The 15,164-nt window shown below is 49.3% G+C and overlaps 1 protein-coding gene across 4 annotated transcripts; it reads right to left on the minus strand.

Annotated features, from left to right (window-relative positions):
- Window positions 1–1,292: 1,292 nt before the first annotated feature.
- Window positions 1,293–14,898, minus strand: PFKFB2 (6-phosphofructo-2-kinase/fructose-2,6-biphosphatase 2). 4 transcript variants are annotated; one of them, XM_071578932.1, is made up of 16 exons: window positions 14,793–14,898; window positions 14,005–14,130; window positions 13,809–13,905; window positions 13,411–13,477; window positions 13,197–13,271; window positions 13,009–13,065; window positions 12,437–12,561; window positions 11,707–11,914; window positions 11,408–11,554; window positions 10,741–10,845; window positions 9,983–10,112; window positions 8,863–8,925; window positions 8,213–8,286; window positions 6,648–6,839; window positions 5,436–5,499; window positions 1,293–4,448 (listed from the first exon to the last, which is right to left on the minus strand). In XM_071578932.1, the coding sequence occupies exons 1-15, from the start codon at window positions 14,854–14,856 to the stop codon at window positions 5,473–5,475; spliced, it is 1,557 nt and encodes a 518-aa protein (XP_071435033.1). In that variant the 5' UTR covers window positions 14,857–14,898; the 3' UTR covers window positions 1,293–4,448; window positions 5,436–5,472. The 4 variants fall into 4 exon arrangements, with proteins under 4 accessions (XP_071435033.1, XP_071435035.1, XP_071435036.1 ...); XM_071578934.1 differs by lacking the exon at window positions 6,648–6,839; XM_071578935.1 differs by lacking the exons at window positions 5,436–5,499; window positions 6,648–6,839.
- Window positions 14,899–15,164: the final 266 nt, after the last annotated feature.

Genomic DNA, 15,164 nt, shown 5'->3' on the forward strand with positions numbered 1-15,164 from the left:
AAAAGGGATTTCCTCAACCAGCTCCACCTACTGCCATTAAAGCAGCACCAGCTGGAGCTCAGCAGCCTGTGAGGTCCCAGGGAACATGGCTTGGAGCTGAACACGCAGGGCTAGAGAATCATGGAATGGTTTGGCTGGAAAGGACCTTAAACCTCATCTTGTTCCACCCCCTGCCATAGGCAGGGCCACTTTCCACTAGATCAGGCTGCTCCAAGCCCTGTCCAACCTGGTCTTGATGGGAATCCAGCTGTCCTTCAGCTGGTAACAAGCTGTTCCTGGCTCCAGCTCTTGCTGGTAGGTCCTTTTCCAGTACCAGCTTTAGTAGAAGTTGTCACCACTTGCTCCTTAGGCTGCCCAGCTCCATCCAGGCTGGAGTCACCATCAAGCACCTGGTGATGAGCTTTTCACCCCAGGCTGTGCTTCTTGCAGGTATTGGTTTGTTCTGCCAAACCTAAGGGGGTTTTTCCTGAACAATTTACCACATCCCTGCAGTGAGTGGAATATATTACCTTGCTGAAGTTCACCTGGAGCTCACCTGGTTTGGTTCCTCCCCTGAAGAACATGGTGGGAGCTGCACAAGCACAGATTTGCTCACAACAGCCACTGACCTCTACAAACTATTGACAGGAAGCCAGATAATCACAAACACAGCCTTTCTAGATTTGTCTTTTTCCAAAAACAAGCCAAACTGTGGGCCCAAAAGTCAACAGCTCCCCCAGGGGAACCCAGGAGGTTATTCAGCATCTGCACAGGGCACTTGTGCCCGTGGGCATCAGCCACTCCAAAACCATCTTCTGCTCTGGCAGCTGCTGAACACCCCTGAGACCTCCTCAACCCACAGCCTGCAGTGGGATAAACAGGAGAAAAGAAGTTTTCCTTGACCACTCCTAAGGTCACTTCTCTTCAGGCTGTGGCTGGTCCCAGTTGGTTTCCAGCAGCAGATTCTGGAAATCAGAGTCACACCAGTTGCTCTTCTTCACTTTCTTTTTTCTCCTAGAAAATGAGCTGTGCTTTAAGAAAGCATTCCTACCCTAACAGTTCCATGGAAAACCTGAAATTCTGAATTCCAACAGCTCCTATAAAAACACCCTTAAACTGATGAGGGAAGGGGAAGAGCACCAGGGTGTAAAATTCCCCATTTTCAGCTCAAATCCCAAACCCCTTAGGGACACCTGCCCACCCCTGCAGGGACTCTTTCTCCAAACACATTCCAGACTGCCTGAATTCACCCCAATCTGAGAAAACCAGGGGACAGTTGGAGCAAACAATGGAAAAGAACAGAGGAAATGATCTGGGCTTTTTAAAATCTCTTTATTGTAAATAAACGCTGATGGCTATTTATGCTCAAGTGCACAAAGTACACAACACACAGCACAAGTTGACACACACTGTGGTTTTTTAAACCTAAAAAACCCATCAGGAGGCAGCAGAGCAGGAAAGTTTACAAGCAGATGGGCAACATCCACATCAGCAAACACTAAATACAGAGAGAACCTGCAAACAGTGCTGAGGGACCGAAGAGCAGCAGCACAGGTGGAGGTGGCACCTTCCAGAGGGGCACAGGGTGAGTTTGGGGACATCCCCTCAGGGCAGGTGGGTCCTGGATGTGGCTGGTGCTGATGCCTCTCATCCCACACTGCTCCTTGGCCCCTTGGCACCCAGGCCAGGCTTCCCCAGCACCCACTGCCGGGAAGGGGACGCCTGACAGGGGTGGCAGCTCTAAGGTCACAGCCAGTGTACACAAATAAGATATCCAGGCTGGGTTTAAGCCTTTTTACCCATTTTCCAATTCTCCCCATTGCTGGCAGCAGAGATGGAGCAGGTTTTGCCCCAGTCATCACTTTTCTCTGCAATGAGGGCACAGGTGGCCCTGTCACTGCTGACTGAAGGTGACAACAGCCACCACCACCTTCGCTGCTAGAAAGAGATGGACAGACAGACCCAGGGTTGCAGAAAACCCCCACTCATGATAAAATGCTCTCCAAGGTGCCAGGCCCACAGCCACACCTCCAAATCCATCACCTCCACCTGCCCAGCCCATGACACCAACTCTGGTCCCTCTGACAGCACGAGCTGCTGCTAATCCTGTTCCACCAAAAATACCAAATTGTGCAATGGTTGTTTAGCCTGGGGTGTTTGCATGCACAGTGCCAAGGGAATCAGGTGATTTCAAGGAAGTACCTGGCACAGGCACCTGCCAGGAGATCCATGGGCTCATTGGCATCCCCCCAGCAGGGCTCAGCAGGGCCCTGGCACCTGTCCTGGCAGGTCTGATTCCCCCTCAGGGCAATGATCTTATCACAAATCTGTCTCTGCTCTGCTCTAGACACGTGTGTTATAAACATAAACACCTTTCAAAGGCTAAAACACACGAGTAAAAGGCTAAAGTGAAGCTTTAATGCAAACACTGAGGCACAAATGCTGCTGCCAGCAGAGAAAGATGAAGCCCCACCCCATGGCCAAGACAAGGCCCCCCAGTCCCTGCTCCAAACTACAGACCTGATTTTGAGCAGTGATAAAAATAAAGTCAAGACCACCAACACATTTACAGCGACACTCACAGCGAACTCTGGCAGGTAAAAATATATATTTTTGTCTCCTTACAATCATTAATTACAACATAATTAACTCTTCAGCAAGTTTCTCACAGCATGTTGTGCGTAAACATCCGACAGTCCGTTTTCCACTCCCTTTTTCCCAGGGCAGGAGTTTGTGCGTTCAGAGCTTTGGGGAGTGTGACAGCAACAATTATCATGGGTTTAAATCTCTTCCTTCAGCATTTCATCTCTTTTTTTTTTTCCCCCTCGTTTTTCTGGCTTATTTCTAAGCAAGAAAATATTTCAAACCCAAGACCAGATGGCTGCAGCAAACCTGCCCCCTGGGGGGAAAAGCCTGAGGAACAAAACTAATAAAATTCAGCTTCTCACCACCAAATTTCATCTCTCTGAGGCACAAATGCTTTAGATTAACATGTGCTTCTGCTCCTCAGGAATCCTAAGGGGTCAGGATTAATGCCTTGGTCCTCTCTAGTTCAGTTTTATCAAATTAAAGCTCTGGGAGTGTTTAAAACAACCAGGTTTGAGCTCAAAATACCCAGGTAAGCCCCAGGCTTTGGGGCTGCTGAGCTCCTCCACAGCCAGGGCACAGTTTCCCTGCTGTGGGTACATCCACCATTGATTTACACATTTCAAATAAGCAACTTCTGGGTCCCAGAATTGCTCAGATGGATCCTGGAGTCAACTGGAAACAGCAGGTCCAGAACAGCCTCCTGCTCTGTACCCAAACACTCCTTTTTTCACCCAACCTGAGGGTTTTGTCCTTATTGTAGGAACAGCTGGAGTGGGTGAAATGGAGTTTGGCAAAATGCAAGTCAAGACTTGCAGGAGAAAACTATAAATTTGAGGTTTGGGGGGGATTTAAATAAGACACAGCCAGACACAGCTGAACCATCTGTGCTCTAAACACTAAAAAAACAGCTTAAAATGTGAAAGGCAGCATTAGACATGAGGAACATTCGTAGCTTATTCACAGGCAAGTTAAAAGCTTGTTGTGAGCCTAAAATTTGGTACATTAAAAAAAGACAACTGGTAAAAATCTTGTGCTTCCTGCAAACCCTGTTCCCAGTCACTAAGCACAGCCACGCTCCTGTTTTCTGGGGTAATGGATAAAACATCCTCAAAATGCAGGAAAAAGGAGTGAGAGGATGAGGTTTAGGTCAGAATGCAAAGCCAAAGTAGGGCTTGAGGTGGGATTCCAAAGCACTGGTAGTTCTGCTGCTTCCAGAGAGGGACAGGAGGTTTTATTCCCATCTGTCCCTCACAGGAGGAATCCCGTGGGATGTGCTGACCTGGAAAGTGCTGGGCTACATCCCAAGCAAAAGCCTTCCCAGGGCAAAGGAACAGGCTCATATTGGGGGATCCACATCAGCAGTCATGGAAACAAAGTCAAACAGTACCTGCAGCTCTTTGGACGGTTGAACAACACAATTATTTGTGTTTGAACTTGGAAATAACTTGGAAACGGTAACAGACAAATAAAAACTTGGGGATTTGGTCTGGTAGTGCCTCTTCCAAAGAAAAGCTGCCTCAGTGAGTAAGAACATGACTATTTTGTCATCACACTGTGGTTAATTTTGGCATCTAACCAGGAGGAAAGACGTGGGGCAGTATTTTCATGCCCCCAAAAATCCCAGGGATATGTTGGCTCACAGGCACTAAAAACAGCTTGAGAAAGCTCCAAAATGAATTTTCTCCAAGTTCATGGACAGATATTCCAGCATATGGAAGGAAAAGACACAGACAGACTCTAAAAACACAGTTCAAGGCGAGTACTGGCCGAGGTGGCTCATGGCTCACTGTGCTCCAGGCCCAGGGCTCCTCCTGGCCGGGGAATTCCCAGCAGAATCCCAGGGAAAGCACAAAGCTCTACACTGTTAAACTGGCCATTCTCTGCAAAGAGAAGACAAAGAGTTGAGGTTACACCAAGGAAGGCAGAAGGTGGTAAAGCAGGTGACAGCACAGCTCAGCACTGGGGATGGACAGACACACTGACAGGAGGATCCAACCAGCTCCATGGAACTGCTCTATATGACAGGAACCACCTGAGGAATGACTCATTTACCTTCAGCCAAGCACACAACAAGCTGTTTCACACTTTGCATCATCCTTTATCCTCTTGGCAAACCCCCATCACAGCCTGAGACCACACAAGCTCAGTGGAGAACCTCAGGAGTGACAAAGCAGATTGGTCACTCACTGGCACTCACCTTCTCCACAGGAAAACACTTCCAGAACAAGAGCCATTACAGTAATCACTTTGCATATTAACCACAATAAATACTGCCCTCCTCACCTGGCTGAGAAGAGTCAAATCCCCTGGTCCCTCTCCATGGGGACCACCCTGCCATGGTGGAATAGGAAGGAGCTCCCCTCCCAAACTGGAATCCTCCCTGAACCCCAACATCTGCAAACTGAACCACCTACTGCTTTACTTTCCTTGCCTTAAACCCAGATCTCCCTTTGACACCACAGCACCAGGAGGAAAAGGATTATCCCAAACCCCTGACATCACCCCTGTCCAGACCACAATCCTGCAAAATCCCTACAACCAGTGACACACCACATCTTGATGCAGGCAGAGGGAAGTCACACATGAGACCCTGCACTGCCCACGTGGCTCAGCCCAGCAGCACCAGGGTGGAACCATCCCATGTCCTGGCCCAGGGATGGGGCAAGCTCAGCTTGAAACACTTCTGCAGCAGCCAGCACAAGCACCAGTAAGCCCAGTTGGAGCCCCTGGATCAGTGGCTCAGCTTGGGAATATATTCCTCCCCCACTGATGTCCCCCTTCAGCAGAAGATTCCTTCAGCTCCACATCTGCCTTTGCCCAAAGTGGTTTCCATGCAACATTAATCAAGAGAAGTCCTACTTACTAACCCAAAAGAGAGCACACAGAAGCTGCTTTCAGTGGTTCTCAGAGGGAAGCATTTCCCACTGGAGGCTGCAAAGGAAAGAGAGAAGCACAGGAGAGCTCACAGTGCGTTTTAAAGGAGATTTAAATAGTAAAAGCAGCAAAGCCAATGAGGGAAGAAGTGAAGCATCCCCAAAATTTCATGTCAGCCCAGGGCAGGCTTGTACCACAGGAGGAGCTGGCACAAGGCTTGAGCACCTGGACACCTCCCTTGCTCATCCCAAGGGCTCCATTCAGGCAAGAGATCCCAGGAGAGCACAGTCCCTACAGCCCTCACAGCCCCAGAACCCAGAGCTGATTAAATACTCCCTCATCCCAGAGCAGTCAGTGCTTCCAAACAGGGAGAAATTGGGGTGGGGATCCCCATCCTGGGGCTACTCAGCTGGATGCACCCCCAAATTCAGACCTTGGGCAGTTTGGGTCCTCTCCAGCCCAGGCTCCTCATCCAGACCCCCATGGGACAAACCCACCCCAACACAAAGCCCTGCTCAGCCAAGTTCTCACCAGAGCCCTGGGATTTTGGGGGTGCCCAAGCCAAGGCTCACCAAGTATGAAAACACTGGGGTTGCATCACCCCTTCTTTTACTCTCTGGCCTTTTACTCTGCTAACAGGGAAGAGAACAAGAAGAGCTTGGAGAACTGTAACCTCTAAAATACCCAAGAGTATTTTATAACCTCAAACTGCTGTAATTTGGGCACCCAAAGAGCCCAGACTTTGCTCAACAAACTGCTGACATTGGGGTCTGCAGGGAAATGGGCACCAACAAAATCACATATTTCCTACTAAGTCGCTCTGGGGCTGGAGCAACACTTGGCTGAAGTAAAAAATTAGGACAAAGAGGGTATTTGTAAGTCCTTCCAATTAGTTTTTAGCCAGAAAAGAAGAAAGTACCCAGAATAAACCACCCTGCCAAAACCCTGTGGCACTGATGGAAACTTGCCTGCATGGAGCCTGATTTTCAAAGGCTGTGGCACCAGAATTTTAGTTTAATGGAGGGGGAAATTCATGTTTTAGGGGGGTTTTTTGTGTGATTTTTTTTGTCTTAAGGGAGTCCAATCCAGGAGGGTTTTCATGCAGGAACAGACAGTGCTCAGCACCCCGGGAAGGGTCTGGATTTCAGAGAGGACCACACACAGCCCAGTAGTGGTGGGGAGGGGGAGCATAAGGAAGGTACCACCTGGACACTGCCTTCCAGCTGTGGCTGCTCAGCCCCATCTCGAGCTTCCAGGGATGGCAAAGGCCCCAGCAGGTCGAGGGGTTTGCTGCCAAGGCTGTGATGCCGCGGGCGCTTTACCACGTCCACGCTGGCCCGCGGGGTAAGGCTGTTCCTCCTCATCCTCACAGGGCTCTGGCTGCTGGGGAGGCTGCTCTGATCCCACAGGGAGGGAGTCACACAGGGAATGAGAAGGGGAAGCACAGTTTAAAAGTGCATCACACACCTCCAGCATCCCCACCCTGAATTTCTCATCAGTGGGACCAAAGCTCGGTGACCCCACACGGGGCTGGGTCTCCTCCAGCTCAGCACCACTGTGGGAAACAACTAAATCCAGCATAGAGACAACTGGGAAGTGCTTTTTTAGCAGTTTTACTTCCCTTGGGCATTTTTGTTTTGCTTACATGGCTCTGGTTGGGTTGGGTTTGTTTATCTATTCATTTTTCTCCACCCACAATAAATTTGGGGGGGGAAAAAAATAATAAGTAAATAGAAAATTCTCTCTTCATGTTTCTTCTCCCCCAGAGCAGTTGTGCTGCCCAAGAAAAGCAAAGAAGCCTCTGAGTCCTCCAAGGGGGCAGCAATGATTTCAACACAAGGATCACACACAAGCTGCAGAGTGATAAATCCCAGAGTGGTTTGGGTTGGAAGGATCTTAAAACATCCTCTAATCCCATTCCCTGCCATGAACAGGGACAATGCCCATCTGGAAACCACCAGTCTGGCACCAGCCACGGGAATCTTGCTGAATATCCTCAGGTCAGCATTTGCACTGAGCTGGACTGAGCTCCACAAACCCTCCAGTCCCAGTTCACAGTTTCTCCCCTCCCTCAGCATCAGGGACAGAAAAATCACCATATCCCAGGCAATCAGCCCAAGAGCTCTTTATAAAAGAACACAAGAGGCAGCTAAAAGCCTAAATATACCAAAACCACTTAAAATGTGATGCATTTAGACTTCCTGAGAACCAGCAGAGCAGAGCTGGTTTGAGCTCTTTAATTGGGGGAGCTAATTAGAGGTAATGACTGAGGCACTCCCTGACAGATCAGTCTCTTTGCAAAAGCAAGAACCAAAAACAGAAGCAACTTCCATGGATTTAGCAAGTCAGATGCTTTGCTGAACAAGATGGTCAAACAGTTACTTTAGTAATGGGAGAGGATTCCAGAAAGAGAAAACTCATCAAGACAAGGAGAAAAATCCACTTTAAACCTTTTGGCAAGTCTTTTTGAAATCACCACAATTAATACAAACAAGCATCAACAACAAATACTTCACTGAAAACAGAGAACGAGACCTGGAATTTAAAATCTATGTCCTAAATTTGTCCATTCTGCTTCCTACAACAGCTCTGAAAAATCTCCCCCTGGCCTGGGAAGCACATTAATTCTGCCTGCAATGAATTCTGCTTCGAGGGATTATTATGAAGGGAGCCTTTCTGCTCACTGAAATCTAAGCAGGTGTTTAAGAGTTTCAGTTTAGTGATTTATCTTTGGAAAGGGAAAAAGGCCGAGGGGTGCCCCAGGACTCACTGAGTTCAGGGAGGGTTTGTCACGGTGGGTGTTCACTGCTTCCACATTCAGGGTGATGGTCTCCACTTTACAGCCTTGACCCAAAAAGAAAGAGAAGATTGTATGAGTGATTTATTAAATAAACAATTTTTAGGAAAAAATATTGAAAACGGCACGGAAAGTGAGCAGGAATAAATTTATTAATTTAATTTAAAAACAAACCATAAAATAGCTCATAAATACATAGAACAGAATTTTATACTTTAACTACTTTGTGGCTTTGATTGTGAGAGCACAGCCCGGGGTTATTTGGGCTACAGGTCTGAACAGAAAAGCCATTTTTATTGACTGTACCCCAGAGTCAACCCCAAATCTGGAGGCACAAAGAGCCTCCCCCATCCACAGGGAAAACTCACAATTACAACTTGTTTAAAAGAGAGGCCATGGGAGAACACCCTGCACATCTCCCTTCCCACATCCCCAACATCCTCCCACCCTCCAGAACCCTTTCATATGTTAACCTTTTTTACATTAACCAGGTAATAACCTGCTTATATATCACCAAAAGCTTTCAGAGCACGGCCTGGTGCTGCCACACACAGACACAAACCTGCCCATCAGATCCACACACACAAAGCATGAAAAAAAATAAAAATACAGACAGTATTTACCGTAGGCAACAGGAGTGAGCTTGAGGATGGTGTGCAGGGGGCAGCGCAGGTAGGGCAGCTCATCTAGGACAGAGACAGGTGCTATGGGGGGTCACCTGTGCCCAGGTGATGGCACAGCCCCCCTGTCCCCTCCCCAGCCCCACAGCAGCAGGATGGGACAGGCCCTGCTCTGGCTGAGGATGTCCCTGCTGCTCCCAGGGAGTTGGATTAGACCCTTCTAAGGGTCCTTTCAACCCAAACCATTCTTTGATTCCATGAAAATTGTTCTAGATGCCATTTAGGAATTAGAGAGTGTGGATGGTACCCAGAAACCTTCAGTTATCACCAACAGAGAGATACATGGAATTAAAAATCTAGTAGTTGGAAATAACACTGTAGCCCAATCTGGCCAACTACAGCCCTGCTGGAGGCCCAGCTGGCTCAGGACCCTCCAATACTTGGCAGTGCTGGGTTAAGGGTTGAATTCAACAATCTAAAAGGTCTTTTCCAACTTAAACAATTCCATGATTCCATTCCCAAAGCCCAGGGCCAGCCAGAGGAAACCTCTCCAGCAGCACACAGGTGGGAAATCCCTGCAGCAACAGCTGCCATGGACCCACAGGAGTTTCATTGGAAACTCTCTTAAAAGTTTATAAACTTTATTAGAAGCTTATTCACCTCATTAGAAGTTTTATTAAACTCTAGTGCCACTCACTGGAGCTTCATAAAGGAGCTTCAAGCAGACTGGGATTAACTTCCAGGTGTGTGTGCCATGCAAGGGATCAGCATTTCCAGGGATGCAGCAACTACTGCCAACCCTTCCAGGTTACAGATGCACCACAAAGCTTTTTCTTTACATAAAAAATAGTCCCCTGCACATTCTGTAAGTGCTACTGGTGAAAACAGCTCCAGAAACAACAGCCTTGAGCAGAAAACCAGCAGCAAACCTGCATCTCTCCCACCACTGCACTGCTGAAATTCAAGAGTTAAAGCGTTTCTGAAATGTTTTCTTTTCTTCTTTTTTAAGCAGCTCTTCCCTTGTGAAAAATCCAACTGGTAATTACAAGCCACCCTCCCCAAAACCCTGTGAAGGAAGCAGTGAGAGAAGCCAGTCCCCAGAATCATTCATTTATTTTTGTACCTGCACTCTTGTCAAGAAAATAAGCCAAGAGGCACCTCATAACTGCCTGGTGGGAGATAACGAGGACGTTGCCTTGGCGTTCCAGCTCCATAATTACTGGCTCCAGGCGCTGGACCAAGTCCTGGTAGGACTGGAAAACAAACCAGGAATTTTTCAAGGGGTTTTGTAAACAGAAAGCCAGAGTAGAAATAGCAATTTACAGTTTCCCATTCAGCAAAACATCAGTTAAAGGATCAAAATGCAGAAGTCACGGATTATCTGGTAAATTTAGTTTAAAAAAAAACAAACAGCAGAAGGTGAATTTAGTGTCAGAAGCCTCAGACTGTGGGAGGATTCAGATTCCTGGTAACTCAATGACTGCAGGAAGGAAAAAACCAAAATGCAACAGTAAATGATTCATTTAAACAGGTTGTGAAAGTAACCCAGAAATTACTCCAGACCACACCCACAATAATTTTCTTTCCCAGATGGTTTTCCTGGGACAATTCAGACCTTGGCCAAACATGTGGGATGCAGAACCTCCTCAGTGTCCCCATCCAGGGACTCAGCAAGTGGCCCAATTAATTGATTGGAAGCATCATCTGCACACCACAACAATCAACAAACTTTCCCTCCAAAAGAGACTTGGGGATCCTGATGTGTTCAGCTTCTCATACAAATATTGGCAGAAGAAAGTTAAAATTGAGTCAAATCTTTCAATTCTACCTGTGTTTGTTTTACCACACTGTGCAATATTGTTATTTCCTGAAGGTTCTCACCTCGCCCCCAGGATAACGATAAAGGTATTTCTCTTGGTCCCTCATGGCAAACTCCTCTGGATATTTGGCTTCAATCTCTGCGTAGGTCATCTCCTCACAGACCCCCTGAGGGAAGACAAGCTTGTTACCACAAACCTCCCTTCACCAGAGGTCCAACAACACAACAGGAAGGAAGGAAAAGCAAGAGGCTGAGATCAGGAATCCCTTTACGTGATGGAAATTTTAGGTGTTGCATCTGACCCGGCCCTGCACCCACAGTTTGTGCACCAGGGTGGTTTGAGGAGGATGGGGTTTGGCTTGATCTCAAAGCCCTTGTTTGCCAGGGATGAAAATGAGCCTTCACCTCCATGGTAACAACCCTGCAATTTCCTGAGAGAATCAGAGTGGGAGCAGCAACCTTTGCCCACCCAGCAGGGTGGGACACATGCCTGGGATGTTCAATGTTATTTTCCTCCTCCACACCAGATGGAATGTCCCCAGCAAGGTCTGGCAGCTCCCAACACACTCAACCCTGTACCAAACCATCCCAAACCTCCCCATGATGGCTGGGGTCCATCATATATGGTTAAAAATGAACAGAAAACAGGTAATTTTATCATGATTCATTTGTTTTGAAAGATTATTTTCCATGTTGAAAAGCTAAAGGTTTTGACCAGCATTCACTCACAGCATCAATCTCGTTGAGAATCTTCCACTGCTCATACAGGACCCCCAAGGACTCTGCTGTCTGGATGGTCCTCTTCAGCTGGCTCGTCCACACCTTCAGATCCACAATCTCCTGCTCCTCAATGAACTTCTTCAGTGCTTGGGAAAACTGGGAAAAAAAGCTCAGGGGAGGTTAGGAGGGAGCAGGGGAAGCTGCAGTGGGTAAATCAGCATTCAAGGGCCATGGTGGTCACAGCAAGATCCAGCTCTGACCCTGCTCACAGAGCTCAGAGCAGCACCCAGGTGCTGCCAGGCACATACCTGCTTCCCACGAGGTGACAGACCAGAATCCCCACCAATCTTGCCAACTAGATTATATTCACTCTCGCCGTGTCGGCACAGGTAGATGGTGCGTGGCTGGACATGAATGTTCATTAGGTAATAGACAATTTTACTCTGGATGTAATCCTGGACTCTGTTGACCAGGAACCGCTGGCCCACATTGATCACTTTAATGAAGGAAAGATCTCTGGAGTCAACAGAAAACAAGAACACCCACAGGACTGGTTTTAAAAATGAAGCACGTGAACCTGAAGGTGTAACCCAGCTACTTATGCTCTAGGAAAGGCACCAGCACTGCCCCTGCTCACTCCAGCAGACACTGAACTGCTGGGCTGAAAAAATTCTCCCCTATGAGGGTGGGCAGGCCCTGGCACAGGTTGCCCAGAGAAGCTGTGGCTGCCCCATCCCTGGGAATGTTCCAGGCCAGGTTGGACAGGGCTTGGAGCAACCTGGGCTGGTAGAAGGTGTCCCTGCCCATGGCAAGGACAAAACAATCTTTAAAGTCCCTTCCAACCCAAGCCTTCCTAAGATTCTGTGATCACACTGGAGAAAAATCCTTTTAAATCCCTTGGGACTCACCATATCACCTTCACACAACCACACTTTGGAAGAGCAGAGGCTCCAGCAGGTGCATCAGAGCATCCTGAGCCCCACACAGCAAAGCAGCTCACGTGCTCAAGGACAAAGTGCACCCCAGGGATTTGCTCACTTGTCATCAGCATCGGGATCAAGAGGCTGGTAGGTGACCTTGTAGCACTCAATCCTCTTCAGGAAATCGTCCATCACGTTCTCCCTGTGCCTCTCTGGGTAGTCAGGGCTGGAAACTTTCACCTCCTGGTCAACAGACAGCAGAGCTTTGTGAGAGCAAAGCAAACTCAAGAGGGAACAAAAGCAACACTGAATAAAGTTATTCTTCTCTTTTGCAACAAATCCACATTGTTTAACACTGCCCTGAGGAAAAACCTGCTCCTGGAGAGGAAACAAAGGGCAACACTGAAGTGCTTGGCCCTGGCAGATACAGCTGGCTCGCTGGGAGCTCTGCCCTCCCTCACCAACACACCACACTTCAAGGTCAAACATTCCTCAGCTTCATTTGATTTCCACATTCTCACATAACAGCTTCTTTAGCTTTTTATAAACCTGCAAACCCCAGCTGCCTGTTCCCAAGGTGAAATGCAAGAGCAGGGCATTTGCAACAAGCCCCTAAGCCACTGGAGCCCGTGACCTGGCACTGGGAGCCCGAGTTCCCACAGCAGCTGAGCCTGGAAAACCAGCACGCACCAGGATGTTGGCAGCAATGACCTCTGGATCATCACAGACAGACTCCACAAAAAACACCTAGGGAGAAGGCAAAGAACCACATCAGACAGTCAAGAACTCTACCCTGAATCAAAGCTTGAGAGCTGCTGCCCCAGAGAGCCACACTGTCCCTCAGTGCAGTGACTGCAGATTAAACCCAGGAGCACTACCTTGAAAGCATTTTCCTTAGCAAAATTTAAGATCAGGTCCCGTCGCTCTCGAGTTGTGTTGGTGGCATCAAACACCTATCAGGAAAGGAGTAAAGAGCAATAAGCAAGTTTATCTAAGGCTGTTTCAAACCAGCCCCAAGTCCAGCCCCCAAACACCTTGAGCAGCTTTGAACTACCCCAATGTAAAACTCTTTTTAGTGCAGAGAACTCTTACAGCTATTTGCCCACACTCCTCCAGGAGATAACCCTTCACATCTTCCAGGGCCACCAAGGCACATCGTCTGTGGGACAGAAACAGGGATTGTCAGAGCTCATGGAAAGCATTCCCACAGCAAAGCTTCTGGAGCACCAGGAAAGGGATTTAAACACCTCCCTCCCACCCCTGCACCTTTCCAAGATCACAAGGCACCCGTATCCACAACCTGCTCCATCACCTGACACAGCCCCAGAGAGCTGTGCCAGCCCAAAGTGAACAACAACCCTCCCACGCACATCCCCTCTGGCAAGATCCCTGCACGGGCTGTGCCATTCCCAGGCACCAGCTCTTACTCTGTGCCAGGCCCTGAGAGCCCCCAGCCCTCCACGGGTCAGTGCAGCCCCCAGAGCACTCACTTGCGGATCTCCATGGCTTCCTTGTTGTCGTGCCTGAAGAAGTCATAGGACTTGTAAGACTTCACCGCCTCGCGCCGGTACACCCCTAAATTAAACACTTCACACACACACCAGAGGGGAGGGCATGAGGTTGATGGCATTTCACCCCCAGGTCGCCCAGCAAAGGGCAGAAACATCCCCATCCCCACCCACACACCTTTGGTGGGCACCCCGATCCAGTTGAGGTAGCGGGTGAGCTTCTTGGACATGTAGGTCTTGCCACGTGCAGGGAGCCCAATCATCACGATCAGGGTCGGGGAGTTGGTCATGTAGGAAGCCCATGCTGCCAAAAAAACACAAAACCCCACCGTGAAACAGCAGCAGCAGCACTGCAGAGCAAAAAGCGAGACCCAGCCCAAAGCCACCCCATGTCCTGATGGACAAACCACCTCCGTGCATCTCTTAGCGGGCTCTGGCACCCCATAATGAGCTCGTGTTGTGTCCTCGCGCTTAATTAACTGTTGTGAGCGCTCTGTAGTCTCCCAGGTATCCGCTAATGAGGCGGACCGGGAACACCAGCGCCTAATGGGGCTAAAGCACGGCTTTTAGCGTTAAAAGTATTTACCGATCGGGCAGGAGCCGCCAAGGACGACAGAAAGATGTTTTTAACAAACCGGTCACGCTCTCTCAGCAAACAGCCAGAGCGGGCTCAGAAAATGCCCGGAGAGAGGCAGGTTTGGGGGAAAAAGCAGGGGATGGGGATGGATAGAACGTGGAAAAGCGGGAGGATGGGAACGAGCGGGACAAGGTGACCCCGGGACGGGAGAACAGGACGGGAAGGGGCCGAGCATCCCCAGCGGGTCCCGGACACGCGTGTGCAGGAAGGCGCGCGCTTTCCTCCGCAGCGTTACCCCCCAAATCCGTATGGAATTTCTTGAAGGACACAAATCCATCCCTCCATCCCTCCCTCCCCTCCCTCCGTCCGTCCCTCCCGGGGTTACTCACAGCACTGCTTCTCCCCGGCCCGGCCCCGCGGGGTCCCGCCGCAGCCCCGGGGCACGGCCGACATGGCTCCGCACGGGCTCCGCGCCGCATGCAAATGAGATGCTAATGACACATGCAAACGAGGCATGGCAAAGAGGGGTGGCCGAGAGCGGGGGGCGCGCGCTATATGCAAATTAGGGTGGGCGGGACCGCGCGCGCGCCATGAAGATGAGATGGGGCGCGGGGCGGACAGTCGGCGCTATGCTAATGAAGGGGCGTGGTTATGCAAATGAAGCGAAAAGATGGTCGGTGGTGGCTTGTGTTATGCAAATGAGATGGGCGGTGCCACCGCCCCAATGCAAATTATATGGGCCGGATCTCCCGCGTTATGCA

This window comes from Pithys albifrons, chromosome 28 (assembly GCF_047495875.1).
Source record: "Pithys albifrons albifrons isolate INPA30051 chromosome 28, PitAlb_v1, whole genome shotgun sequence".
NCBI lineage: Eukaryota > Metazoa > Chordata > Aves > Passeriformes > Thamnophilidae > Pithys > Pithys albifrons.